The 24,663-nt window shown below is 42.6% G+C and overlaps 2 protein-coding genes across 7 annotated transcripts in view; one reads left to right on the top strand and one right to left on the bottom strand.

Moving 5' to 3' along the window:
* Nucleotides 1-13,011, top strand: part of GNAL (G protein subunit alpha L) — a 202,704-nt gene extending 189,693 nt beyond the window's left edge. For all 5 annotated transcript variants that reach the window (XM_075728270.1, XM_075728272.1, XM_075728271.1 and 2 more), the window contains 6 exons: nucleotides 899-972; nucleotides 1,885-1,943; nucleotides 2,177-2,297; nucleotides 3,577-3,707; nucleotides 5,735-5,802; nucleotides 11,444-13,011. In XM_075728270.1, the coding sequence (XP_075584385.1) occupies nucleotides 899-972; nucleotides 1,885-1,943; nucleotides 2,177-2,297; nucleotides 3,577-3,707; nucleotides 5,735-5,802; nucleotides 11,444-11,590 (600 nt within the window). In that variant the 3' untranslated portion in view covers nucleotides 11,591-13,011. The remainder of the gene's footprint in view (nucleotides 1-898; nucleotides 973-1,884; nucleotides 1,944-2,176; nucleotides 2,298-3,576; nucleotides 3,708-5,734; nucleotides 5,803-11,443) is intronic.
* Nucleotides 13,012-14,117: 1,106 nt separating this feature from the next.
* Nucleotides 14,118-23,164, bottom strand: MPPE1 (metallophosphoesterase 1). 2 transcript variants are annotated; one of them, XM_009487092.2, is made up of 9 exons: nucleotides 22,859-23,164; nucleotides 21,899-22,007; nucleotides 21,487-21,590; nucleotides 20,854-20,934; nucleotides 18,841-18,949; nucleotides 17,852-17,923; nucleotides 17,618-17,740; nucleotides 16,673-16,813; nucleotides 14,118-15,252 (listed from the first exon to the last, which is right to left on the bottom strand). In XM_009487092.2, the coding sequence occupies exons 1-9, from the start codon at nucleotides 23,131-23,133 to the stop codon at nucleotides 15,070-15,072; spliced, it is 1,197 nt and encodes a 398-aa protein (XP_009485367.2). In that variant the 5' UTR covers nucleotides 23,134-23,164; the 3' UTR covers nucleotides 14,118-15,069. The 2 variants fall into 2 exon arrangements, with proteins under 2 accessions (XP_009485367.2, XP_075561282.1); XM_075705167.1 differs by lacking the exon at nucleotides 17,852-17,923.
* Between the last annotated feature and the right edge of the window lie 1,499 nt (nucleotides 23,165-24,663).

The following is a 24,663-nucleotide window of genomic DNA, read 5'->3' as shown; positions in this document are numbered from 1 at the left end:
TGCGTGGCGAGGATTGCTAAGCTAGACCGAGCGGCCCTTCCCTTGCCCCAGGAAGGGAGCGCTCCCCGGGCAGGCAGCCGTGCCCAGAGGTGCCTGCTCAGGGAGGCTCATCCCCGTCAGGCAGCCGGCAGCTTTCTCCAGCTTCCAATTTGGTTCTGCACCCACTGCCCGAGCAGCAGTGCTGGATAGTCAAGGTTAAAAACGCTGCTGGTGATGACGATGGCACACGGTGAGCTAGCTGCTTGAGGTATGCATCATAAATTGCTTTTGCCTACTTCCTTTTGAGAATCTAGGAAATTATTATTTTTTTAATTATTAAAAGAATGCTATTTAAGTTGTAAAGTATTGCTAGTTTGAAAAATAAGGAAGGAATGCCAGATTTACGTACAACCTGAATTCTGTTCCCCTGTGCTCTGTAATAGAGCTTTAATTATTCAGTCACAAGCTATTATTTCGATAGGATTCCTGTCTCATTCAGTACAAAAGAGGGCAGAATTAAGGTTGCCTGGGCAACTGTAAATCTGGAGTTTTCTAGCATTTGAATACTTGACTTTACAACATGAATAACATTTTTCTTAGTTTTATGTAACTTCAGAATTGATTATCCACGTCACATACAAAATTGTGTGACCATCAATAACAGGTTTCAGTGAGCAGTAAGGAGAATGTATATAGGGTCTCCTGCTTTCTGAGTGTGCACAAACCAAATGCAGAGGTCATGTTTGTGTACATCCACTGTGTCAGTATGGACAAATGCAGATTTGCCAACAAGTCTGATTGAACTTCAATTAAATGGAACATTTAAGACTTTTCATGGAAAATAATATTCCGTGCTTTTAAAAACAAAATGAGGTTAGAAAAAAACCTTGCTAATCAGCTTCTGTGTTCTCATTTCCAGGACCTATTAAGATGCAGAGTGTTGACATCAGGGATTTTTGAAACAAGATTTCAAGTAGATAAAGTAAATTTCCAGTAAGTCTGTTAGTAATAATTTATGCATATCATACTAATTTTTAACAACTCATTTCAGATGTCTGTGCTCATGTATGCTTGATATAGTAGGTTTAGGGTGGGAGTTGGGGTTTTTTGGTTGGTTGGTTTGGGTTTTTAGCACTCTTCCCATAGGTCCTAGTAAAATTGCCTCATACTTTGCAAAAAGAGTTGATACTAGTTATGTGTATTAGTGATGCTCTATTGTGGGGTTGTCTGTGGCTGGTTTTGCTAACTGGTTCATTGGTATAGCACTGTAAACTCGTAAAATCCTTTTGGGGATAAGATCTCACAGAAGGCAGCCACGAATCAGAGTTTGTACAGTGGGATGAGGAGAGTTAAATGTCTCCCTTCTTCTGGAGGGCTGCAAGCTCTGCGTTTTACATTATGTCTCTGTAAAACACCTGCTGCGGGGCTGCCTCCGCTCACCAGTTCTTGCCCGGAAAGGTGGCAGTGCTGACAGGGCAGCGCTGTCCCCATGTCCTCCTCCTTACAGAGACATGCTTTCCCCACAACCCTTCAAAATATGGTGAAACCCGTCCTTGTTTATAGTACAGTAGGTCCAACCTTACATGCCACATGCGCTTCCGTGGGCTGGAAAGGCCAACAACACTTGCCCTGGAAAAGAGGATATTTCTCATTTTATGGGTTCAGTAGCCTTCTCCTGGGAGAGCGGGGCAGGTGGAGCTGTGCAGCTCTCTAACGTGCAGCGCGGCATCAGCGGAGCTCTTGACATGCAGCGCGGCATCGGCAGAGCTCTCTTCCCTTCGGGCGGTATTTTACTGCCACTGTCCTTGGGGCTGTCAGATTTTTAAACTGAACCCTCGTGCTGCATGCTTCGTGTGACTTTCCTAGTGCACATAAGTGATATAACATCCTATGCCTTTTTAACAGCATGTTTGATGTAGGTGGCCAGAGAGACGAGAGAAGAAAATGGATCCAGTGCTTTAATGGTAAGTAAAATTATTCCACATTTTTATTCTGAACTTATTCTCTGAGGTGTGAGCAGCTTAGTATTCATATTCACACATAGTGTGTCACTAATACAGGAGTCCAGTGTTATAGATACTTTCCTCAGGTATTTTTGGCAGTTTGGGGAGTAATGGCAGTGTTACCCCAAGCCGCATGTTCTGGGATAACGGAGATGTTTTCTCTCTCCTTTCTTTCTTTTATGCACTCTGCCCAGACGTCACAGCTATCATCTTCGTTGTGGCTTGCAGCAGCTACAACATGGTAATAAGGGAAGACAATAACACAAACAGACTACGGGAATCCCTGGACCTTTTCAAAAGTATCTGGAATAATAGGTAAAACATACCTCATATCCCTTCCCACCCTCCCCAATTTAGCTACAGATCACCTCCTTACAAAATAGGACTCCCCTTACTGTATGCTCAGGTTGTTCATTCAGAAAATGTCCAGGTAGGGCCAGGTGGCAGGGTGCCCCCGCGGAGCATACCCCTCCCCGGCAGGGGCCGTGGCGCAGGGATGGTGCACACGGCGTTTCGCCGCTGCTGCCAAAATGATGCGGAGCGTGGGGACAGCGTGGAAAGGGCACACTCCCCGTGCCGGCTGCCACGAGGGAAGCAGGGGAGACGCCTTCCCGGTGTCACTGTGCTGCTTGGCCAAGACTGAGAGCATCCTCCAAATTACATTCCATCTCCTCCTCAAATGCAGCAGCAGGAGCAGCTAGCTGTTGGTGTTGCGTTCGATTCAGCGGCTGGCGCTGCACTCGATACCCACATGGGCAGCTGCTCTTGTAAGACTCGTCTCTGAGAGCACACAGTTTCCCTGCCTTGTGGGATGATATTTCAGATCTAATCTAATTGTAACTGCCATTAAATTGCCATCCTGCCACAGTGTATGTAAATTACAGATATGTAACCAAATAGCAATCTGAATAGGTTCCTGATAGAGAATAAGTAACAACAATACACAAAATAAGGTAATGAGGTTTTCAGCACATACGAGGATGCTCTTCACTGAGAAGTGATTGAAGGTAGAGTGAGGAAAAATGTTAAGCGCAAGTCCCAAAGGCACATCGTCACAGGGATGGCTAGGTATTAACTGGGGAAGAAAAGAGATTATTTTCTTTTGATTCATCAGGTGTCATACAGGCCACCCTAAAAGATGGGATATCTGTGGATGAACCATAGTTAAGACAGAGCAGTCTGAGGGAAGGCAGCATTCCAGCCTTTTTCTTTTGCTTCAGCAAAACCAAGCAAAGTAGACAGTAATATCTGGTTTTGGACTGCGGTGCTTTTAGGAAATGTCATAGTTTTCCCAACTTGATATCAAAAAGATAATTTAGAAAACAGTATTTGAAGACTGCTCCCTTCAGCAATGTCTACTGCAGTTTTTATAAATGTAGTTACAGATCCTGTAAATATACCCACCAGCACAGGTGCAACCCAACCCAATCCAAACAATAATTTAGGTCATCCTTTTTTTTTTTGTGGAAGTATGTTCCACACTACTTCACTCTCTGTCCACGCAGACACAGCCAGTAAATCTTCTGTTGAAGTGCTATGTTTTCCTTGATTAATGTGTCAGAGATAACACAGACATCTGTTTTGGTTTTGACAGGTGGTTACGGACCATTTCTATCATTTTGTTCTTGAATAAACAGGACATGCTGGCTGAAAAAGTCTTGGCAGGGAAATCAAAAATCGAAGATTACTTTCCTGAATACGCGCATTATACTGTACCTGAGGATGGTAAGGTTTTTCACCACGCGGGGACTGGACCTGCTGGCGCAGCCCAGCCCATAGTTCCTCTCTCTGTCTCTGTCTCTCTCTCACACGCGCACACCAATTCACAAGCACACCCCGTTCCTTAACGCGAACTGTTGGTCAGGTAAGAAACGTGCCGGCAGCACGTAGCTCGGAGGTGCCCCAGCACGGGGAGGGTCTGAAGGGGCACTGGGGGGGACTACAGGGGGCTGGCTCCGGAGCGCCTGCCTTCCCCTGTTTTGGAGAAACCCACAGTCCCAGGAAAGCAAAGCTGCTGGGCATGTCTCTCCCCTGCCAGATGCTTCTGCCTGGGCCTCCCGCGGTGCTGAACTTTGTTAGGGATTCACAGCCATTCTGCATCCTCCAACACTGTAAACTTCAGCCTTTGCAAATACTGACAGGAAGCCCAGCAGCCCATCAAGGGAACTTTAACGGAGGAAAACCACATCGATAAGTACAAAGAGGGCTGTGATGATGGAGTGATTAGCATGGTTTCGGTTTCTTACCATTTGGAGAAGTACAGTGATTCCTGCACCGCAATAACTTATTGCATAAGTAAATTCTGGTATTATGCCACTTTTATACCAGGCAGAAAGCTTCCAAATATCTCAGGTCTGTGTCTAGCAAAAGTGGTAAAACTTGCATTTTCTGACCGCTAGCCTCTGCCTTACCTGAGCGATGCCCCTGGTGTTCTGCTTGCAGCCACCCGTCAGAACAGGCTTTCCTTCTCCACTAACCATCAACAACAGCCTAGGTTACAGAAGTGAAGCTGGTAATAAGCTATTTTCAGCTTTCATTCAGGTCTGGAATTTCAGGAGTGTGATGCTGAGATTCAGGTGGAGAGGATCCGAGTTAACCTGGCACCAGTTTTATAATGCTATGGGCTTTCAGAATTCTTCTTTCACCATCATCCAAATTTCCCTCTCCCAAACATACACCACATATATACAGAGTTTGGGTAAATTTTCAACATTTTTTTGTAGTAAGCCAGTTGTCAGAATAAAGTAGCTTTTGGTGTTTCTCAGCGGGATTTCACAGCAGATATCCAGAGTGATCCAGAATATTCACACATGAAGCAGCTCTCTATTTTTAACCTGTAGTTGTTCATTTATTCTTTAATTTCAGCTGACATTATTTAAGGACAGCAACACTGAACTCTTAAGACGCTGCTGATTGTGCTGCTGCTCTGTGTTTATCCCTAGCACTATAGATAAGAGTAAAAAATAACGTTTCCGTATTCTGATAAATTCTGCCCTTTACCATATGATGTTTATAAGCATCTGATTTGGTATCTTAGGTGAGGAGAAACCACACTGAAGGGAAATGAATAGTTTATCTCTTCACTGTATTGGTTTTTACACCTACAGTAAATATAGTTGTTGCATGGCCTAGATAGAGATGACTTCATGTGCTGACAAACAGTTAGTACTGACCGATGAGTCTCCCACTCAACAAGAATTTAATCTAAGGCCCCTGGATGGGCAGTATGTCTAAGTATTCTGCTGACTTGGGGCCTGGAAATAAAATATATATTTCAAAAGATCTTTTAATGCTATCACTTTTTTCAAGTGTAATCTTGGACTAACCATTTTTAAACCCAAATTCCTGCCTGCAGAAGCTTTATGCAGGAGTGGCTGTTCTGCTGCAGAAACTGAACAGCTCAGCTGCTTTTTCTAGTCATATTTTCTGATAAAAGTTAAACCCGAACTCCCACTTGTTTTGTATCTATGTGAACAAACTTGTGGATGTGAGTAAGCCTCTTAATGATACGACCAATGACATTGTTGCAACGATTTCAGCAATTTTCAGGTTCCTAAAATATGTTAAATGCGTCGTCAGGTTTTACAGCACCCTTCCATTTTAGATTTACTTATCGGGAATCTCCTGTGGATATTTCAAGTTTTGATTTCTGTGTGGAAGGGCTACTTCTTCCTTATTAAATCTTTTATTGTGAAAAGTAGATGTTTGTTTGCTTTTCATGTTTCTGATGTCATTTATTTTTAATTGAACAGCAACACCAGATGCAGGAGAAGACCCCAAAGTCACAAGAGCCAAGTTCTTCATCCGGGATGAGTTTTTAGTGAGTAATTTTGATCTTATGTGTGATTCTATCATAGGAAATACTGGCAGATGGTGTAGTTTATTTAGGGAAAACTGATGGGGTTTTGCAGAAAGCTAGAAGGCAAAGAGAACGTCTGGCAATTCCCTAATTCTTTTCAGCTGCCCATCTTGCAGAACCTTCCCCAGTGCTTGCACATTTTTACACCCATTTTCTGTCGAGTCACCTGCCCTGCAAAGTGTCACACAACAAGTACGCACTAGTGCTGAAAATGGTCGTGTGCCTGCCTGCTCGATTCCAGGTTCGGTGTGGGTGCCGGCAGCCCTCACTCTCTGCACAGGGGAGCAATGCCGAGCACTAATTCCGTTGCCAGTTAGTGAGGTTTTCTGTGGTTGTCTTTACCTGTAAGATGCTACTGGCTGTTGCCTTGAATGTTTATTCTGTGTATCAGTCCAGTCCATGTTTAAGCAAATAGGCTTTTTTTTTTTTTCATCCTGCATTCCTCCAAGGTGTTTGGCAGTGGTTAGCTGGCGAGAGGGAATGAACAAAAAAGCAGATTTTATCCTTAAATAAGATTTCTGTTGGGCTATTTAGGAGGTTTGCCTCACCCAAGGACTGGTGTCACAGCCCTCCTGAAGAATCATAAGAAAGTTTCCTTGTCTGGTCACAGTTGTTCTTGCAATTAAGGTTTCCTCCAAAGCTGGAGCTGAAGAGGTGTTGTCTACATTTCGCAGATATGAGCAGTTATCAGGCACACGATCACAGCCCAGCGTTGCTGTCAGAAACAGAGAGCTTAATCCAATACCACCTACAGCTTCACTCATGTCGAGTCGTTCCCACAGTGCAAAGCAGTAACGGAGACCAGAACCTCATCCATCTTGCCCTACTGATAGAAACTGTATGGGGGTGTTTGAGAGAACAAATGTAATCATTAGAATTAAGAATTTTAAAGTCATTGTGCATTTACGAGTATTGTTAGGATTTACAGTTGTTGATGCAACAAGAAAGAAAGAAGCAATTAACGTGTGTTCACACTTTGGGGATTTCCATTCACTGCCTTAACCTTCCGGATTCCGAGGAAAAATGTCAGACTGTGCTGTGTTAACATAAGAGTTACCGGAAAAAAAACCACTTCAAGCCAAATCTCTCTTTGTGGTAATGCTGAAATGCTGTGAAGCAGGTGATGGTATCCAGTTTGGAAGGAAGGTCCAAGACAACCAAATTATGGGGAAACTAGAGTGAAACTCCCCACCTTTATCTATTTCTGTTATTTAAAAAAAACACATCAAGGGCGAGGTCCTTACCTGCCGTGACTCACCGGCGTTACAGAAAGAGGCCACCTACGAAGCAGCTAGGGAGCGGAGGGGGTGTAGGCATTGCAACCACGTCAAAAACCACGGCGCGGCTGCGGAGGCCCTCTGCAGCCCTGGGTGCTGGGGGCAGGAGAGGTGTTTGGGCTGGGGCCAGCACCTGCCAGCCGCCGGGCAGTTCCCAGGGCTCGGGTGTGGGGCTGAAACGGGGCCGAAACGTGCACCGGGCCAGCGGGGAGGGCGAGGTGGGCGAAGGCCGAGCAGAAACAGCGACTTCCAGTTTCGTGGGGTCAGGCACAAAAGGCTGAGGTTTCGGAGAAGGCGGGGACAAAGGGGACAGGGGAAATAAGCTCAGCATACAGACTGGGGAAGTGTCTGATGTCCTTAGCCAGGTGCAAGGAAGAAAAGGTGTATATTTTCTACCTGTGACCTCCTTGGCTCTGCTTTACCCGTTTCTTTCCAAGTCCCTTCATTTAGGACCTTTTCCTTGTCCCCCTCTGTTAAATTTTCAGACACGATTCAGAGAAATCAGTTTTACTCATTTATAAGCTTTATTGTGATTTTAATCACCGTAGCGGGTCTGCATGAGGCGTGGATTTCTGTGAAAATCACCAGCATGGCGCTGCACCCCTTAAAACTCTACCTGGCTGTCGGCACTGGTACTGGCAAATTTAAAGCATGTAACTGGAAGAGTTTTAGAAGGTTAAATAGAAACACATTCCCAACAACTATTGGTACATGGTAGTATATCAGTATTAGGAAGGCAAAATACATCAGCTCCTGATCTCAGAGTTGGCACGGGGGCCTGTGGCCTCTGGGGGCTTGCTCGGCACCTTTGGTTTTTAACGGGGGGAGCGGCGGGCGAGAGCTGGCAGGACGCACGCCCGGCCGGTGCCCGCGCTGCAAGGCTGGGCTGGGGAGGGCACGTCCCATTCCTGGAAGCTTATCTTGTAGGAAATTCTTTCTTTGGCACAGGCACGTCCTTTCTCCTCCCGAGCTCTTCACGGAGGCAGCGTGCTCATGCACTCCTTATTTAGGCTACTCCCCAGCCCCATTTTGGTCGTTTTGTACACAGGGCTCTCCAGCTGCTGATGTTTTGTTTTAATACATCCCTGGTGTGTAGGTAACCCCCGTTAAGGCAGTGGCACAGCCCCTCTGGTTGGTGCTGCTTTTTAAAAATCTGAACCTCGGAGGTGGAGGAGCTGCTGCTCAAACACACAAACAGCACATTTGGCTCCTCACTGAAAACTGTCATTCTGGCCCCCGCAGTATAGGGATGCCAGTATTAAATATTCCTGCTGGGCTTATAGGGAGGTAAATGTACTTTCATTGCTGTCCCAGGGGATATTTTTTTCCCCTCGGAACTGGTGCTAAGTAACACGCTACTATTCAGAATGAGTTTTGAGCAGGGGTGAAAACACTGCATTTGTCCTAAAATGAGAGAACTACAGAGCTCTCAGGGGACAAAAAAAAAAAGTGGTGAAAATACATCCTTTGACATGCTTTACATGTCACCAGGTATCCCCAGAACATTGTAGGCGGCTTACTACCGTAGATGTTACTGGCATCAGTGCATGACAAACACAAGCGAACTCTTAGTTAATGAACATTTACTTTAGTTAATGAACATTTACTTTACTGAAACACAGGAAAAAGATTGAACGTTGGGGCGGTAGGGTGGTGCGCTCTCTACTACCCACGTCTGGGTGGCACCGAAAGCGTTTGTACGTTGTCCCTCACCGACAGCGTGTAACATTTAGTCCTAGAAAGAGCACGTCAGAGCGGGAGTCTGATCCCCCTCTCGCATCCTTACAGTACGTAACTGCTGCGTGCAGACCACGCGGAGACGTTAATGCGCTTGTTGACGGCGCACTGCGACCGTGCTGCTCGCAGGAGGCGCGCTCAAGCCACGAGGGCAGGCGTGGCCGTAGCGGCTGGAGGCTGCGCGTGGAGATGTAGGTCTCGAAACCGTGCACGGCAAAAGAGCCGCAGATGCCTGCAACAGGCCAGGGCTGAACTCCTCCGAGGCTTGCAGGTTAAGGTTGAGAAAGTGCAGCAGTAGCTGGAAGGCAGGCCGGACCGTCATTTGGGGGGCAATTTTTTTTTTTCTCCAAGGCAACAAAATGTTTAGTAACTGGTCTCTCCTTCCTGCATCTGAGCGGCAGCGTTACACCACTGCCATACAGAACAGAACGGCAGAGGGAAAAAAATGTAAAGCAGCTATTGTATCAAAAATAGAACCTCTATTGCACTTTTTTTAGTGTTTTAGAATTAGTATCATCGTGAATATCCATGCACACCACTGTCTTTTCAGCCCTTGGGTTCTATGGGACTGATTTCCCCCCAAACTTTACAAGACAACACTCTCCCCAAACCTTTCTGGGAGATTTGGAGGCCTGTATCCTGCAGGCAGACAAATGCAATCTACATTTTAATCGAGTTTCAGCATCTTGCCACCATTGCAGTAATTTATAAAACTTCTTTTTTCTCATTTCATTATTGTTCAGTGTACTTCATGCTTTAAAAATGGTCTGAACAACTTACTCATCAAGTGGCTTGGTTATTAAATTAATATCTTTCATGAGGGAAATCCTCCAACTAGGTATTGAGCATAGCTTAGTAAGAAGATAGTAATTTTTAGTATACATTTGGAAGCCCCCTATTTAATTAGGGTTGCATACCTAATGTTACCTAAGTCACCTGCAAAAATCTGCAGTTTCTTGTTGACCTCATTATGTAAATCAGGGCTTCTGATTGTCTGTAGTTTTGCATATCTGTAGCTGTAGGTATTTAAAAGGTCAATCCCACATGTAAAATAAACCACTGTATTAAAAATATATCATTACCCTGGTTTCAGCTGGGATAGTGTTAATTTTCTTCCTAGTAGCAGGCATAGTGCTGTGTTTTGGATTTAGTAGGAGAATAATGCTGATAACACACTGATGTCTTTAGTTGTTGCTGAGTACTGCTTATGCTAGTCAAGGACTTTTCAGCTTCCCATGCTCTGCCAGGTGCACAAGAAACTGGGAGGGGGCACAGCCAGGACAGCTGACCCAAACTGCCCAAAGGGCTATTCCATACCATATGATGTCATGCTCAGTATAGAAACTGGGGGGAATTGTTCGGGGGGCAGCAATCACTGCTCAGGGTCTGGCTGGGAATAGGTCAGTGGGTGGTGAGCAATTGCATTGTGCATCACTTGTTTTGTATATTCTTTTATCATTTTTATTATTATTTTTTCTCTTCCTCTGCTGTCCTATTAAACTGCCTTTATCTCAACCCACAGGTTTTACTTTTTTATCCAATTGTCTCCCCCATCCCACCAGGTGGGGGGGGGAGGGTGAGCGAGCAGCTGCGTTGGTGCTTAGTTGCCGACTGGGGTTAAACCACGACAATAGTGTAGCCAGAGAGAGAGAGAAAAAGTGTCTTTTGTTGTTCAGCCATTATAATTTGTAATAAAATTTGGAAAATATTTATAAAAATTATTATCCCAAGAATTGACCACCTGCTTTCATGACATTCCGTATATATTCTTCAAGATAATGATCTAGAACGGATTTATATTTATCAGTCCTATAGTAGTACAGAACAAAATTGCAATTTTAAAAAATATTTTTTAAGTTTCTGGGAAATTTTAACAAGATAACCACTAGTGAAGCAACGCTGGAGCTTAAGTTAGCAACCTAAAAAGTAATTAATTCTGTGTGGCCTGATGTTTGCTGGATTTGTGCTTGTTTTCTTATTCTATGGGAACCCAGCCACTCTAGTGATAATTCATTCCACCATGCTCTGGTCTCAAAAATGATACCAAGTCTGCAGCCATCTTGATAGGTGTGCTGACGAAAGGCCTTAGGACCTCAAGAAGCAGAAGCAAGCAGGGTGCTCTTCTCTGCCCCTACTACCTTCCCAACGGGGAGGTTTTCAGTTTTGCGTTGCTGATTTAAAACAAGAGTTCAAAAATTTGCCACATGATGGCACCAAAAAAAAAAAAAAGAGGAGAGGCAAAAAATCCTGGGAAGGATGCGTGGCAGGCTGCAGTGCTGTCAGCAGCACAGATGAGCTGCACGGTGATGTGCAAGTGGTAACAGCCTGTGTAAATGCCGAGAGCAGCAGTGGCTCTTACAAAGTAGTAATAGACCGACCCCATAATATTAGCCGTAACGTTTTTCTTTGTTTCAAGTTTGCGATTCGTGTTGGACTAGACCACAGCCCTTCCTTCTTTTTCTGTATTTTAATGATCTATATACAGAATTTCCGAGGTTTCTCAGTACGCCGTAAGTCTATAGCCCACCGAGAAGTGAAACGTCTCGTGGCGCAGCGCCTGACCCTTCTTTTCCTCATTCTTCCCGCAGAGGATAAGCACGGCGAGCGGAGACGGCAGGCATTACTGCTACCCGCACTTCACATGTGCAGTGGACACAGAAAATATCCGCAGAGTGTTCAACGACTGTCGAGACATCATTCAAAGGATGCATCTCCGCCAGTACGAACTCTTGTGAGGGGGATCACCGTGGAACCTGTGGTTTTAAATTCTTTGCTCCTTACTCTTTCTCTTGATACTACCCCACACAGGGTGGAAGAATATACTATAGATATGTCAGTCTCTTCACTTTGTTTACTTTAATTATTTAACCTTAAAGCTGATTTGAAGCAAGTTTGGGTTGTTTTTTTCCTTCATGCTTTTTGGGACTACTTTTGTGCTTTTTTTTGACATGCCACTTCTTCGTCATTCCACTAAGCCCTTCGGCTACCTCTGTTCCCTTAGGTTTTGTTTTTTTAGCTGACCGTGACCTGCTAAGTTTTTTCCAGCAGGTTAACGTCAGTTCAAACTGGTATGTCAGCCGGATGACACTAAAGTCATACCCGTCCCTCTGTGTGGGTTTCCTTTTTAACATGACATTGAAGAGTACTTGATGGGTGAAAAAAAGATTAATGCACTTTGTATCAGGTTATTAAATACTGTTGAGGAAGTAGACACACAATGTAGCAGCACCACAATATTTATTACTCTGTCACAGTTTTTAGCATTTCTGAGTTGCAGGTCAACTGATAAAGTGACCTCCTCTTTTAAGCCGTTACCGGCACAGGAAGTAGAGTAGAGAATGAGAGGAATAGTGAAGACAAAGCAATTTTTCTGGGGTTTTGGAGCTAAGTGTCTCTGCACACCTCAGGCATTTGAATTACAGCTACTTTTCAGCCTGTTGCATCTAGGCAGAAAATTTACCACCCTCACTTACGTTATTTGTGCTGTCCACAAATGATCCTTTTAGTTCAGATCATTCTTGGACAACAGTCCTCTCCCTATATATATTTTTTTGTTTTACTGCTGGTTTATTATATTGTACAGACTGTAAAATGTAATATTATTTTGTACAACTTTATTGAAGAAAAATACTTGTAGAAGATCTTTGTGCCTTGATTATGGCTGTACCTGTAAAATGAGCTAAGATGTAAGTATGTTTTTGATTGCGCTGTACAGCTTGATGTCAACCTTACCTGCAGCAGTGACTGGAGGTAAGAACTTTATCTGTAGAGTTTAGGGGTTTTTTTCTGGTTTATATAAAAATGCTCTTTAGTATAAAAATTATAAATTATGCAAATTAACCACTTACCTTTCCAAGTAAGGTATTACAGTCACCGGATGTTGCAGCAAACATGCCTTTCTCTTTTGAAGTCTCAGCTTTAAAACATTGGAATTCATTCAAGTGTCCAAATTGCAACCTGGTGTTGTTTTAATGGGAACCAAGGATTTTTTTTTTTTTTTTTTCCTTTATATTTAGAAAATATGTTTGGTAATTCTTTGGTCATTCATAGAACTTCACAATTGCACAGACCGATTGTGAATGTGTAAAGCACCATTATATAGAGCTCTTCAATCTTTGTACCAACAGCGGCTTTCATTGTGCAAGTAAATAGCGAGAAAGAAGAAAAAAAAAAAAAAAAAAGGTGTATAAACCCTTGTGTCTGGCCTAAGAGAATTACAAGATGACATTTTTATTTCTCTTTTAATAAAGAGACACATTAGAAAATTGTTTTATTTTAAATATTGTAGAATCAAAATGTGTGAATATTTCTCAAACTTGAATAATTTATGCAAATGACATTCTCAAAACAAGTTGTGGTACAGTACAATATATAAAAAGCAAGAATTGCTGTAGCAATAAGGCATGTCCTTTTTAGTAACTATAACACTGCTTTATATTTTATACATAGGTGTTTTATGTCTGTGACTATATACTTTTCCTGTGTCCAAGATAACCTGTACAAATGTCTAAAATTACAGTTGCAATAACAGAAACCTAGAGAAGTGTTAGACTACATTACTTTATAGAGTGTTTTATCACACTTTGGACCATTCCCCCCACTTCATTTTAAATTTAGGGAGAGATAAAGAGCTAACACATTCCCCACATTGGCATATAAATCAGCAGGTTGGATTACCTTTTTCCTATAAGTATCGTTATTTAGTTATAAACCCAAATCGGTCATTTTTTTCAAATTCCAACTACGGACAAATTGAGAACTTGTTTCTATCTGATGGTAAACAATCCCATTTTAGATACTGTAATATGACCGTTTCCTCTTCCCAGAAACGTGTATTCTTTGATAGCCGTACATTCAATTTCAGCATCAGATATTTCCCAGAAAGCGAAAGGCTGGGCGGAATAAACCAATAACAAACAAAATTCCCAAACGCAACGATTCTCTCACTTCCCATGCCAAAGAAAGGACTAGAGCGAATAACGAAAGACAGTCTCTTCTTTAAAAACAAGCCCCAGCCCAGGAGTTCAGGCTAGAGCTCCCAGCCTCTGCAGGAACGTCAGCAGGAAAACTGGTCCTGGTGTGAAACAGTCCCTCCGGTTTTTCTGGGGCGGGTGGGGAGCAGCAGTAGGTTTGTCGCCTCTTCCCTCACACACAGCACGCCAAGACGCCGAGCTCAGATTTTGCATTCTCCGCGCTGCCCTCCAGGCCGGGGCCCGCGGCCCAGCCCCACGGCGCGCCGCAGCGCGGCCGGCAGCCCCCGCCTCCCCACGGAGGAGCTAGCGCCGTTCAAAACGTGACTCTACAGTAAGTTAACAGAACTGGGCGGCCCTGCAGGAATCTAAAATAACCGCGCATTCCTATCCCTGTCTGTCCATAGACCGAGGGCCAAGGCATAGGCTAATGTTACTGCAGCTGTATTTGACCTTCCTTCTTGCAGAAGATCGGCAACTGGAGGGCCCCTCACCACACAGATCTCTGGGATGCAATAGGGCCCTCTTTTTTTAAGCTCATCATAGCACATCTTTTTAAAAATAGCAGCTTGAGGTGTCACATGGATTTTTTTTTTTTTTAAAGCAGGTTTCAAGTGTGTATTGGCAAACTGGATGCACGAGCTTCTTCCCGTTGTTGTCTGGTAGACGATAACTGCAAAGTGTAGTCACAGCTAACAATTCAATGTGCCAGGAACCGGAAGATTTCTTGTCCCAAACCACAGTCCCTTACATACGCCATCCTAAAAAGGTTACGGAAATCCACATCTCTCAGTGCTGATGTATCTAGTTTCTGCCTGACCCTAACAAACAGAAGTATGACATTAGAAGGGCCACGCAGCAATAAAACAGAGAAACGTTTCCAGTTTGCAGGACTGAGCCTCCACCAGGGTAAGACACTAGCGCAGACAAGCGATGAGGCTATAGGATTTACATAATGTACAGTTACACTTTTAATATACGTATTTGATACAAAAATTATAGCAGGAAAAGGACTCATTTGATTGTAGAATACAGTATTTTTGTACAGCATGAAACGTTCATTTCAGTTAATTATTTATCCTGTAGTAGTCATATCAGCTGTATAGGACTTCTATGGTATGTGTAAATGCAACCTGCCTTCAGACTAGCAATCAAATTAGGTCATTTGCTGGCATGAATATAGTCTGATGTTTGACTGTTCTCAGCTTTGGTATTTCAGTGACTGAATGCAGATGTCTGGCTCTTCATACTGCTTTATGCTTACTGATTAAACGCTGAGCAAAATAAAATGGTGGCGTGAGAAGCTGAAAATGAGCTAGTATCAGGATCACAAGCAGAGCACCTGCTGCACAGTATATAGCAAAGACTCTGCTCTCGTACGGAAGGAAGCATTTTTGGAGGGAGAAGTCAGTTGGTGTTATGCTGCCCTGGAAAAGAAACGAAGACCGTCACTTTGCTGTTACAGTGGGTTCTGAATCAGGAGTAACACCACGGCTGTCAGATCTCCGATTTCTAAATTCTGTGTTGGGTGGCAAGGGTTGGGGCCAGTTTCCTAGTACCAGTGCCTTCTCCATGGGGCTGAAGAGTCCGTACCTTGCGGTGCTGGGCACTGACTGGAATATTCACCAGGCCAACATTAGCCCAGAGGCCAATCTGCCCTATTTTCCATCTAGCGTAAATAGAGAGCTGGGCTCCTCATCTGATCTGCCTTCGAGAGAAGCCTAACTTTAGCTGCTGTAAATCCACCCGGAAGGCGCCTTCCCAGGCTAAAGTTAGGTGCTGTGAATGTGCCCCTTCCTCCCCCCAGGTCCTCCTCCTACCCAGTACATGCTGCAAAAAACACGTTGGCTAATCCAAATTACGAACGTGAACTTCAACAACAAAGAACTTCATTGGGTTTTGGCTTGACTTTGCAGTTCAAATTAAAGTTTACAACGGACCGAGGCTGAGTTAAAATGGTAGCGAAGACGATGCAACCTTAATTAGCCAACCTCTTGTTTTGCAGTGAAGATGCACTGTCTGGCGCGCGCAGAGAGCATGTGTAGTTTGAAGGCAGCTACTCTCAGGAATATGGAATAAACAGAACTACTTTCAACGAGAAATACTAACCGTTGCGTAAAGTGAATTTAAAAGTTCGGGGTTATCTGTGTATTGAGCAGCCTAAACTCAACAGCAGTGAAAATACATGAAAGATGTCCCCCCCAGGTCACAGACTACTCTGTAAACAGATGGTAGGTTTTGCTTCTTACTCCAAGTTTCTAGGAGTTCTGTTTTATTTTTGAACTGGGAAACTAATTGATTTACCTCTAAGGATATACTGAGCACTGGAACTGCCTGCGAGAGCGTAACCAACACACTGTATAAAATGTGAATTGGAAATGAGGAGGCAGACTATTGGCATGTGACAAATGTTTTCGCTGTGTGAAGTGGTTAATGCACAAGTTTGAAAACCATGATCACCACGCAAGAGTTTGAGGTGGATACGGTCTTGTTTTCATATTTGGTTAATCAACCAAGCCAAACTAGTCCTTCTACTGTTCAGTGCACAATACTGATTATTTTTACAAGTCAATAGTTTACAATGCACCCTCTTTATAAGAAAATGTTAGATGCTTGTACCCAGATACTAATTAGATCTCTAACAGCATTGCTTTGTACCACACAGAACATGTGGCTCCCACAGATGTACTTTATAAAGTGGATGCAGTGTACTGAGTGGGTTGGGTGGGTAGGCAATTTTTTTTATTTTTTGTTTTTACAGGTAGAATCAGTTTTAAAATATAGCTGACTGCCATGTTGATTTATTTATGAAAGTTATCTGACAAAAATAAAAAAATTAAAACTTACCATGATGAAACTAGGATTGTTTCTATTCCTCCAACTGAATGACGGGACGCTGATTTCTGGAATTTTCCCAGCGTGCAGCACTTCACAAGCACTATGCGTGTGCCCACTGAGAATCAGACGGGGATGAAACCACCATATCAGCTAGAACGCAAAATGGTAAAGCACAAAAATTAAGTCTTAACTAAACAGAAATTGAGCTTACAGCCCTCTTTTTTTTTTCCCCCCAACAGAATGAAATGGTGGCAATTCTAATATTCTTATAGTGTTTTGTGTAAACTTCTGTTTTCCAGTAAGACATGTTGTTGATACCGTAATATTAATCATACCCATTTGGCCCTCATCCCAAATACTGGACTTTTTTTTTTTTTTTTGGCCACACAGATCAGAAAAACAAAGACAATAGCCATTGGCATCACAAGGAGAAAACCCTTGGGTTTAGTAAAGCAATGCTTTTTTTGTTGGCAGCACAAGGTTTTCCCTTAGACAACCTTGACTGAAGACATTTATGCAGAAGCAAAGAAATACTGACCATTAGATTTTTAGGGAATACTTTGACTTTACATTTTCTTGTAGTTACTAATTCAGCGAAAGCAGTGCTTTCGAAGTGTTGGAAAACGTGGCTTTTCTACTAGGTTTGTCAATAACCTACACGGTACCTGAAGTACAAAATGCTGAACCGCGGGTAGCAGTACTGCAGCACATTTAAGAGTGCCGGGACTTAGGGCCTGTACCTGGGAAGCGCAGCAGAATCAAGGCCGTGATGGCGATGAATCTCAGGGGAGCAGCTCTAACAAGCAGCCTCTCAAAGGCCTCATTAAAGCGGGAGCAGCTGTGCTCTGTTTGTCTCAGCTAACATCCTTTCCAAAATTTTTTAATCTGTATAAATCTACACTCATGTCCCCCTCCCACCCACCCACCGATACGCAAGTTCCGAATGTATCAGACCTTCTGTGATGCTTCCCGAGACAGTACATCATACTTCTCTTTAAATGGGATGTTCTTCTCCTCTGGCGGAGCAGAATCTTCTCCACTGCACTCAGCGTCACTTTTCCGATAGAGAGGGTAATGCTGGGAGACATTCAAAGCGAGGATCAGGTGTTAATGATCCAGCCTTTCTGGAACAGTAGTAAGTACAGTAAAAACATGTCAACATGTTGCCTCACCCCACCTCTAACACACCTGTAAAAGGATGGGTTCTGAAGCTGGAAGCTTTTCTGCATCGCTGCACCTTTTGTTGGAGTGATTCGGTTTCTGTGAAGAAAATCAATCCATACATATTGTCTTCACCTATGTGTACCATAGGGGTGGGGAAGGGAATTAAACAAAAGCTAGGTTTTGAGGGGTTGGGGGTTTTCTGTTGTTTCCCTTTTCACAACAAGCAGTATCAGCTCAGAGTACAGTGTTCAAATACTGTCCACTGTATAAACTTAAGAGCCTCTACTGTGGATGAAAGGGGAAATGCTTTCATTCCCCTTTCTGTGTATGCTGTAAATACGGTGGCTCTCTTTCTGAATGCAGAAAGCAACAGCAGAATCTCGCTGCACAAACAAGGCAAAAGAGATTTAGGGCAGCTCGAGAGAGCGAGCAGTTAGAGTCTAGCAATTTTTCCACTGGGAGCTGGTTTCCCGATTGACTGCCCAGTCAGTCACGTTGCCTACTGTGCGTCCAGTCGGCCTATGAAAAAGGGAAAAGGAATGAAATCCAAGAAGCAACTGGATTTGATGAAAAAATGCTACAATTAAAATGTTACTAGGCTATCAAGACAGGACTCCAGTAGAATCAGAAAACTAGAATAGGCTAGCTTGAAGGATATAAACCAGAACAATATGCATAAATACAAATGCAGGGATTATTACGTATCTTAAGTCAAAGGGAGGGTTACAGAACTTCTCCTGCCATTCCCTGGAACAGAGGAAATTACACCCTCTGTTGGCAGCACTGACAAGGAAGTTAACACCATTAACGCAGAGCAACACAGTTAATAGTTAAGTCAAAATGGTAAAAGGCAAGTGAGGAGAAGAAAGATCTGCTGACAAGTTGCAATATGAACTGGAAGCGGATTTTTCTTCAGGAGAGTCTTGGTTATATCCTGACTGTTGCTGCGGTATCAGTATTCCGATTGCAGCAGCCGAGCTGCTGGCTATAACAGACCTTCAATAAACTCTTACCTGCTGGGAGCAGTTCAGTTTGTGAGAAAGCACCACAAGCTTTGCCTCTGAGGCACGGCAGACAGCACAGCCATCGCCCTCCATGGCTACGCTGTTCACTAGGACAAAGCTGGAAAATACCAGGGAGCGGTCAAAGAGAAGGGAAGTGGGGAGGACAGGAAAGCATTTTGCTATTCATGCAGATGTGTGGGATAAAGTTTATTTTATAAAATGCAAGTGTTCCAAAGTTGGACGCAGCTCAGCAAAACAGCAGAACGTAACAGCTTCCGAAATCACGTGCTATAAATCCTCTTTTGAGTATCCATACTGTAACTGTTTCTCTACCTGGTAGGCTGCTTTATAATCAGTTATTAATTAGGTTGTACAATATACGGTCTGCTAGGCTTCATGTTTGCACTTCAAGATTTTTTTTTAATATTATAACGGATACTTGAGTGGTATTCTAGTGGAATGTTAGAAGCCCACTAAGCTGAATTCTGAGGGAAAGGAGAACTTGCTTCTCTCCCCACACACATCTTAGACCTCAGAGACATCATTTTAGACATTTGATTTCTTCAGAACAACTGAAAAGCAAAACAGCACTGCATTTAGCTGGCTACCCGGAAAAAAAAAAACCCCTTAGTTTCGTACTTTGCGGTCTCTGACACAGAAAACAGGATTTTATTTATAACAGAAAAAGATTTCTCTGTAGATTTCAAATCAACTTTGAACTTCTGCCACAAGATTCATACCTGTTTACTCACTCATTCAGAGATATATTCCCAGCTCAATTCAGTATGTTTTACAGACACAAACGAGCTGAATGCCTCCACTTAAGAGATACTGGTCAAACCCCCCCCAAAAAAAATTAATTCTTTTTTATCAAATTAAGCTGCTTTTATACCATAGATTTGTTATAAAATAGTTTATCGGGGAACATTTCATTAATAATGCAGCTCGTTTCAGTTAATGAATGTGATACTAGATGTACAATCTGCAACTGCATGCAAGAATTCTGCTGTGCTATCAAAGGGGACATGGAGATATTCCTTAATAACTATTTTTTAAAACAGCTGAAATACATATCTAGAGGACCCCACATCTGCATGACAAACAATAGCATTATACTGAGCATTCATGAAGCTGACAGATCTTAAAGAAAAAAAAAGACACACCATTTCTAGACCTGCTCAGAATATTTTTAATGTTTGCTTTGTTAAGGGAACCAGGGTAAACCTGTAGGTTTTTAATTTTACATTTGCATGAGCGATTATAACCTGATGGCATACATGCCAAATGCAGAGTGACAAGGGGTCTGCCCTTCACGTATCTGAGGTTTAAAGATAAATGCCTTTCCGCAAACCTGCTGTTGCTTTCCCTCATCGGGTTCCTGCACAGTATCTAAAAGAATCAAAAGGGCACAGGGCAGACAACTGCAGCCACAGACGCACAGCGAGAGGCACAAGCTCTGTACCAAGGTCTACCCTAAGCCAAAACCAGCTTGTGCATTATTACCCCACCCTGTGGAAAAACCGTGGACAAGCAACTGCTACGTTCCCAAATTCCTCAAACAAGAGTTAAGCTCTGCAGACTAAAGAAGTTATTAAAATTAATGAAACTCTTAACTCGTAAGCACAGAGGGGGTTTGTTTGTGCTTCTTTACTGAATCCTATTCTGCTGTTATGTTTACAGCCATGGGTCATTACCAGCTGCAAGGAAGTAAAAAGGCAAACCAGAGAACTTCATTCTGACTCCACAGTACTTTTCCATTTAAGAGGAAATCATTACAATTCACCTAGCTCAAAGTACAGCTTCCACCCCATATCAAACTACAGGTTTGTACAAAGTGTTTGATGTTTAACATATCACAAGCTAGATACAAAATTAAAAAAAAAAAACCAACAGGCTCTAAGTTAAGCATTCTCATACTATTTCATTAGAAATTCTACTTCCAGTTCTCAGTTTTCATCACTTGGGTCTGTTAGCTCAGTAATCGCTACTCTAAACACTGAAAAAAAATATATATATACTCACTTTATTCCTTTTCGAGTTATTAGCTTTCCTGAAGTGAAGTTGAAAACCTTTTCAAATCGATTTACCTTGTAAGTAGTCATTCTGTGTCATAGAGCAAAAACACAACTGAGGTAAGAAATTGGCATTGTAAATCATCTGACACAGTTGCTTTACAGTTTGTAGACCATCCATGCAGGCTGCTGCTCCATTATCTAGATCACATATTCATTCAGCAAACTCAGGGGGATGCACAGCCAGCCTACAGAAGTACAGCAGAGCGAGGGCACTTACACCCTTCTGTGCTGAGATAATGGGAAAGGGAATATGCTCAGACAAGAGGCCCAACACAGGGAAAAGCAGCTTCAAGACTTCTCTGCCAATGCAGAAAGACCAGCTCTGAACAACTTCACGTATGCTCAGAGAAGCACACAAGTACCCTGAAAACTGTTCTAAAATGTATTCTTCAGGTGCATTGTGCACAGATGGACACCTTGCAAGATCCTGCTCTAAATTACAATCCCTTCTAATTTGGTTATGATCAAAAACTTTCTGTATAAGCACACAGGAGGTCACTCAGACACAAAACCAGTTACTGTATGCACGCTGACGTTTCATTCTTGGCACTTGCGTATTCCTTTCACTGGCAAGACTTACTCATAGTGAAATCCAATGTCGTGATTCCCAACAATAACCACTAGCTCAGTAGAAACTGGATACTTAAACATTTTCTGAAATCTCCTGACATCATCTGCCCACGCCTGCATGAAAAAAATAGAGAAATTAATGCTCTTCGACGGTATCAAAGAGGACCACTAGTATATAATACAGAAGCATGCACTCAGTGAGATGTTTACAAGTTTTATATGAGGGGGAAAAGTGCCAAGATACTACCAAAAATGAAGGAGAATCACATTTCAACTCATATCTAAAACACTAGAAATTCTACCAGTAGGACAACTATATTAATATTAAACAAAGCCTTGCATACCTAGTCTGCTTCCTTCTGCCATCCATTTCCTCCAAGAAATCCTCATTTTTTGAAATAAGAGAGCTGTTGATGTCATACCTGAGGTGAGCTCCATTTTCCTTCATCAAAGACATCTCCCAGAATAAAAACAATATCTGGCTGCAGTAACCATAAGGCAGTTTGGAAAGATCTCTCCATTTGCCATTCCCTGAAAGGAAAATACATTCCCAGTCAGCACTGCTTAACTTCTGGATCCTCAAACTCTGAATACACAAACGCAGCCCGGCAGGAACAGGAAGATGGCTCCTACACATTGAAAGTGCTAATATGCAATTCAAAATAAATACTTAGAAATCCGGTTTAAGTACAGTAGGTGCATCTTACCTGGAGGGTAATTACACCACAAGGCAATCAGGACCAACTCATGCAAGCAGTAATACCAGCTTGTTTATTTTTCATTACAATTCCATTAAACAGCAATTGATTAGAACAGTGAATTATTGCACATGGTTTACTATGCTGTTGTTTCTGCAGCAAAAGTTTATAATGTTCATATCATGGTAGAATTAGTACTTTCATTCAGCATTCTGCTTTTTCTTCTTTTGGACTAACAGAAACATGGTTTTGTAGGCATAGGATATCTTTGTTTTCAAATGTGATTTTGCCTCCAATTCTTCTACTACCAAGACAAACCTACCAGCTTCCCTATCTCTACAGTTAAAGGTATTAAGTATTGGGACATTCAAGTTATCTGGCTCATTTTTAAGGCATTCTATAAAATAGTTACATACTGGAAAAGATATCTGACCCATCGAAAATGCTCAGGCATGTACACTCACATACTACCTGAACATTCAGGACTGCACTGCCTCACTAAGTCCCATTCATTAACCTTTCACTGCTGGTTTATCATCCAGTGCAGATCCAGATAGGCAAGTCAGAGGCAGCATGCACACTTCTTACAAGTACCACAACATTGGTTTTAAACATCTGTCCCATTAGCTACTGTGAAAAACTCTAAAACCAGGATAGAGATTATTCCAAAAGATTAATTATTACCTTCTTAGCTTATCCAGCCAATGTCCTTTGATTTCACCAAGTAGGTGAGTATCAGCTAAAATTATGGCCTTTAGGACTGAAGTTGAAGTCTCTTTTTTACCCATGTGAGCTCCACCTTTCAATTCTGGCCATCGACATTGAAAAATTACCACATAATAAATTAAAAATTCACAAAATATTAACACTGAGCTGACAAAGCACACAAGCTTCAGCAGGAAACACAGCCTCTTCTTCAAAGGAAGATTCTTCACAGTGGTCGAGCTAGAATTCAGCATTGCAGCACCAGCATAAGACTCCTTCCCAATGGCTCAGTTCTCTCAGGTGAAAACGGTAGGGGCTAGTCAAAGGATCACGCTGGGCTTCGTATCAGTACGAAATCCCTGTGGAGAAAATACAAAATAAAATATTCGTTAAGCCAGCATTCCCTGTGAAAAGCTACCATGTAAGGCCTACAGTGTTAGCTTCTTGCCACCCTGAAACACTTGGAAATTGTTGACCTAAAAAGCAAAGTTAGTCTTCTCCTTCAGGTACACAGCCAGCCATGCCGCTGAGCATAGAACCGTACTCTCTCCTACCAGGACCAACCAGTTTAAAGCCAGCCAGGATCTTGGTGCATGATGCTCTTTTTAAAAATTTATAGTGAAAACACTGTGAGTAGGGGGCAAAGGTAGGTAAAGACAGAGCTTAGCCTGAACAGCAGAAAAAAAACCCCAAACCATTAGGATCCACATCATCCTGGCCACTGTCACATAACATGACTACACCAAATCAATGCAATAACCACCTTTAATATGGCTCATTGTAATAATCTCCAAGAACCAAAAGCAATTTACTATCTCAGAACAGGTTTACCAGAGCTTTTCAGGAACACAGGCAGAGATACATGACTAGTTAACTAGCACTGCTTCATTTCTAACAAGGGGAAGACAAGAAACATCTAAGCCTCGGAAACAGAAGCTGCAGTACAGGTGAAGAGAAATGTGAGAAAATGAGCTTAAGTTGATAAGCTTACTGCATTTACTGATTTCTTCCACCTTGGATAGTTTGTAACCCAAACAGGGAACTTACCCTTTGGAAACTACAATATTATTTTCTGCCATTTTAGAGGCGAAGCCAGAACAAATGTCCTCACTCTGATAAGCCACAATTGGCTTATCAACAAGCTCATTGATTGTTTCACTTGTTTACAGGCATGATTTATACAGAAACTCATTACTCCTGGTGTAAGGAGGAAATACCCACACTTCCACAGTTCTGTTTCTTCTACAGTCCTTGGCAGAAACACTTTTCCAGTGTAAGTAGTGCCCACAAGAAGCAAGTATCCCACCTGAGAGGACAGCGATACTAGCCTTACTTTCAAATAAAATCAGTCAGGTTCCACGCGCAACCTCCCAGGGTTTCAGTCTGAAGAGTACTGCACGTGTGAATGACCCACTTTTTGAAGGTAAACAACGTAGCATGGTCACAGTAAAAGGGACTCCAGGAGAGCTCTAAAGATGTTACTTCACATGCTCATGAACAAACTTCTAGAGAAAACCACAAAGAAAAGTCTTGTCCCTGGAAAGGGACAAGACAAAACTGGATTGCAATTTTACTTTCTACAAAAGAAAAATTCTAACATTGGACTAATATTCAGAATGTTAGCAATTACAGAACACAGTAGTCAGACAGTGATTAGCAGCCAATGTTCGTTTGAATTGACTAAATCTGATTAGTACTATGAATACTCAGTACCTCTGAATAATTTAGACCTTGAATGATAAGAACACTAGGACAAAGTTACAGAACCACACAAAATTAGTGGA

Source organism: Pelecanus crispus, chromosome 2, assembly GCF_030463565.1.
Source record: "Pelecanus crispus isolate bPelCri1 chromosome 2, bPelCri1.pri, whole genome shotgun sequence".
Taxonomy (NCBI): Eukaryota; Metazoa; Chordata; class Aves; order Pelecaniformes; family Pelecanidae; genus Pelecanus; species Pelecanus crispus.
Note: the sequence above shows the minus strand (reverse complement) of the source record. Positions and strands in the feature narration are given on the sequence as shown.

Excerpts from the sequence above, each read along its gene's own strand:
- MPPE1 (XM_009487092.2), bottom strand. The coding sequence starts at position 23,133 with ATGCTGAATTCTAGCTCGACCACTGTGAAGAATCTTCCTTTGAAGAAG. Across the intron at positions 20,935-21,486 it reads GACATTGGATTTCACTATGA|AATGACTACTTACAAGGTAA; the intron begins GTAAGTCTTGCC and ends TCTATGACACAG. Across the intron at positions 17,741-17,851 it reads CAGAACCCATCCTTTTACAG|CATTACCCTCTCTATCGGAA; the intron begins GTGTGTTAGAGG and ends AATGTCTCCCAG.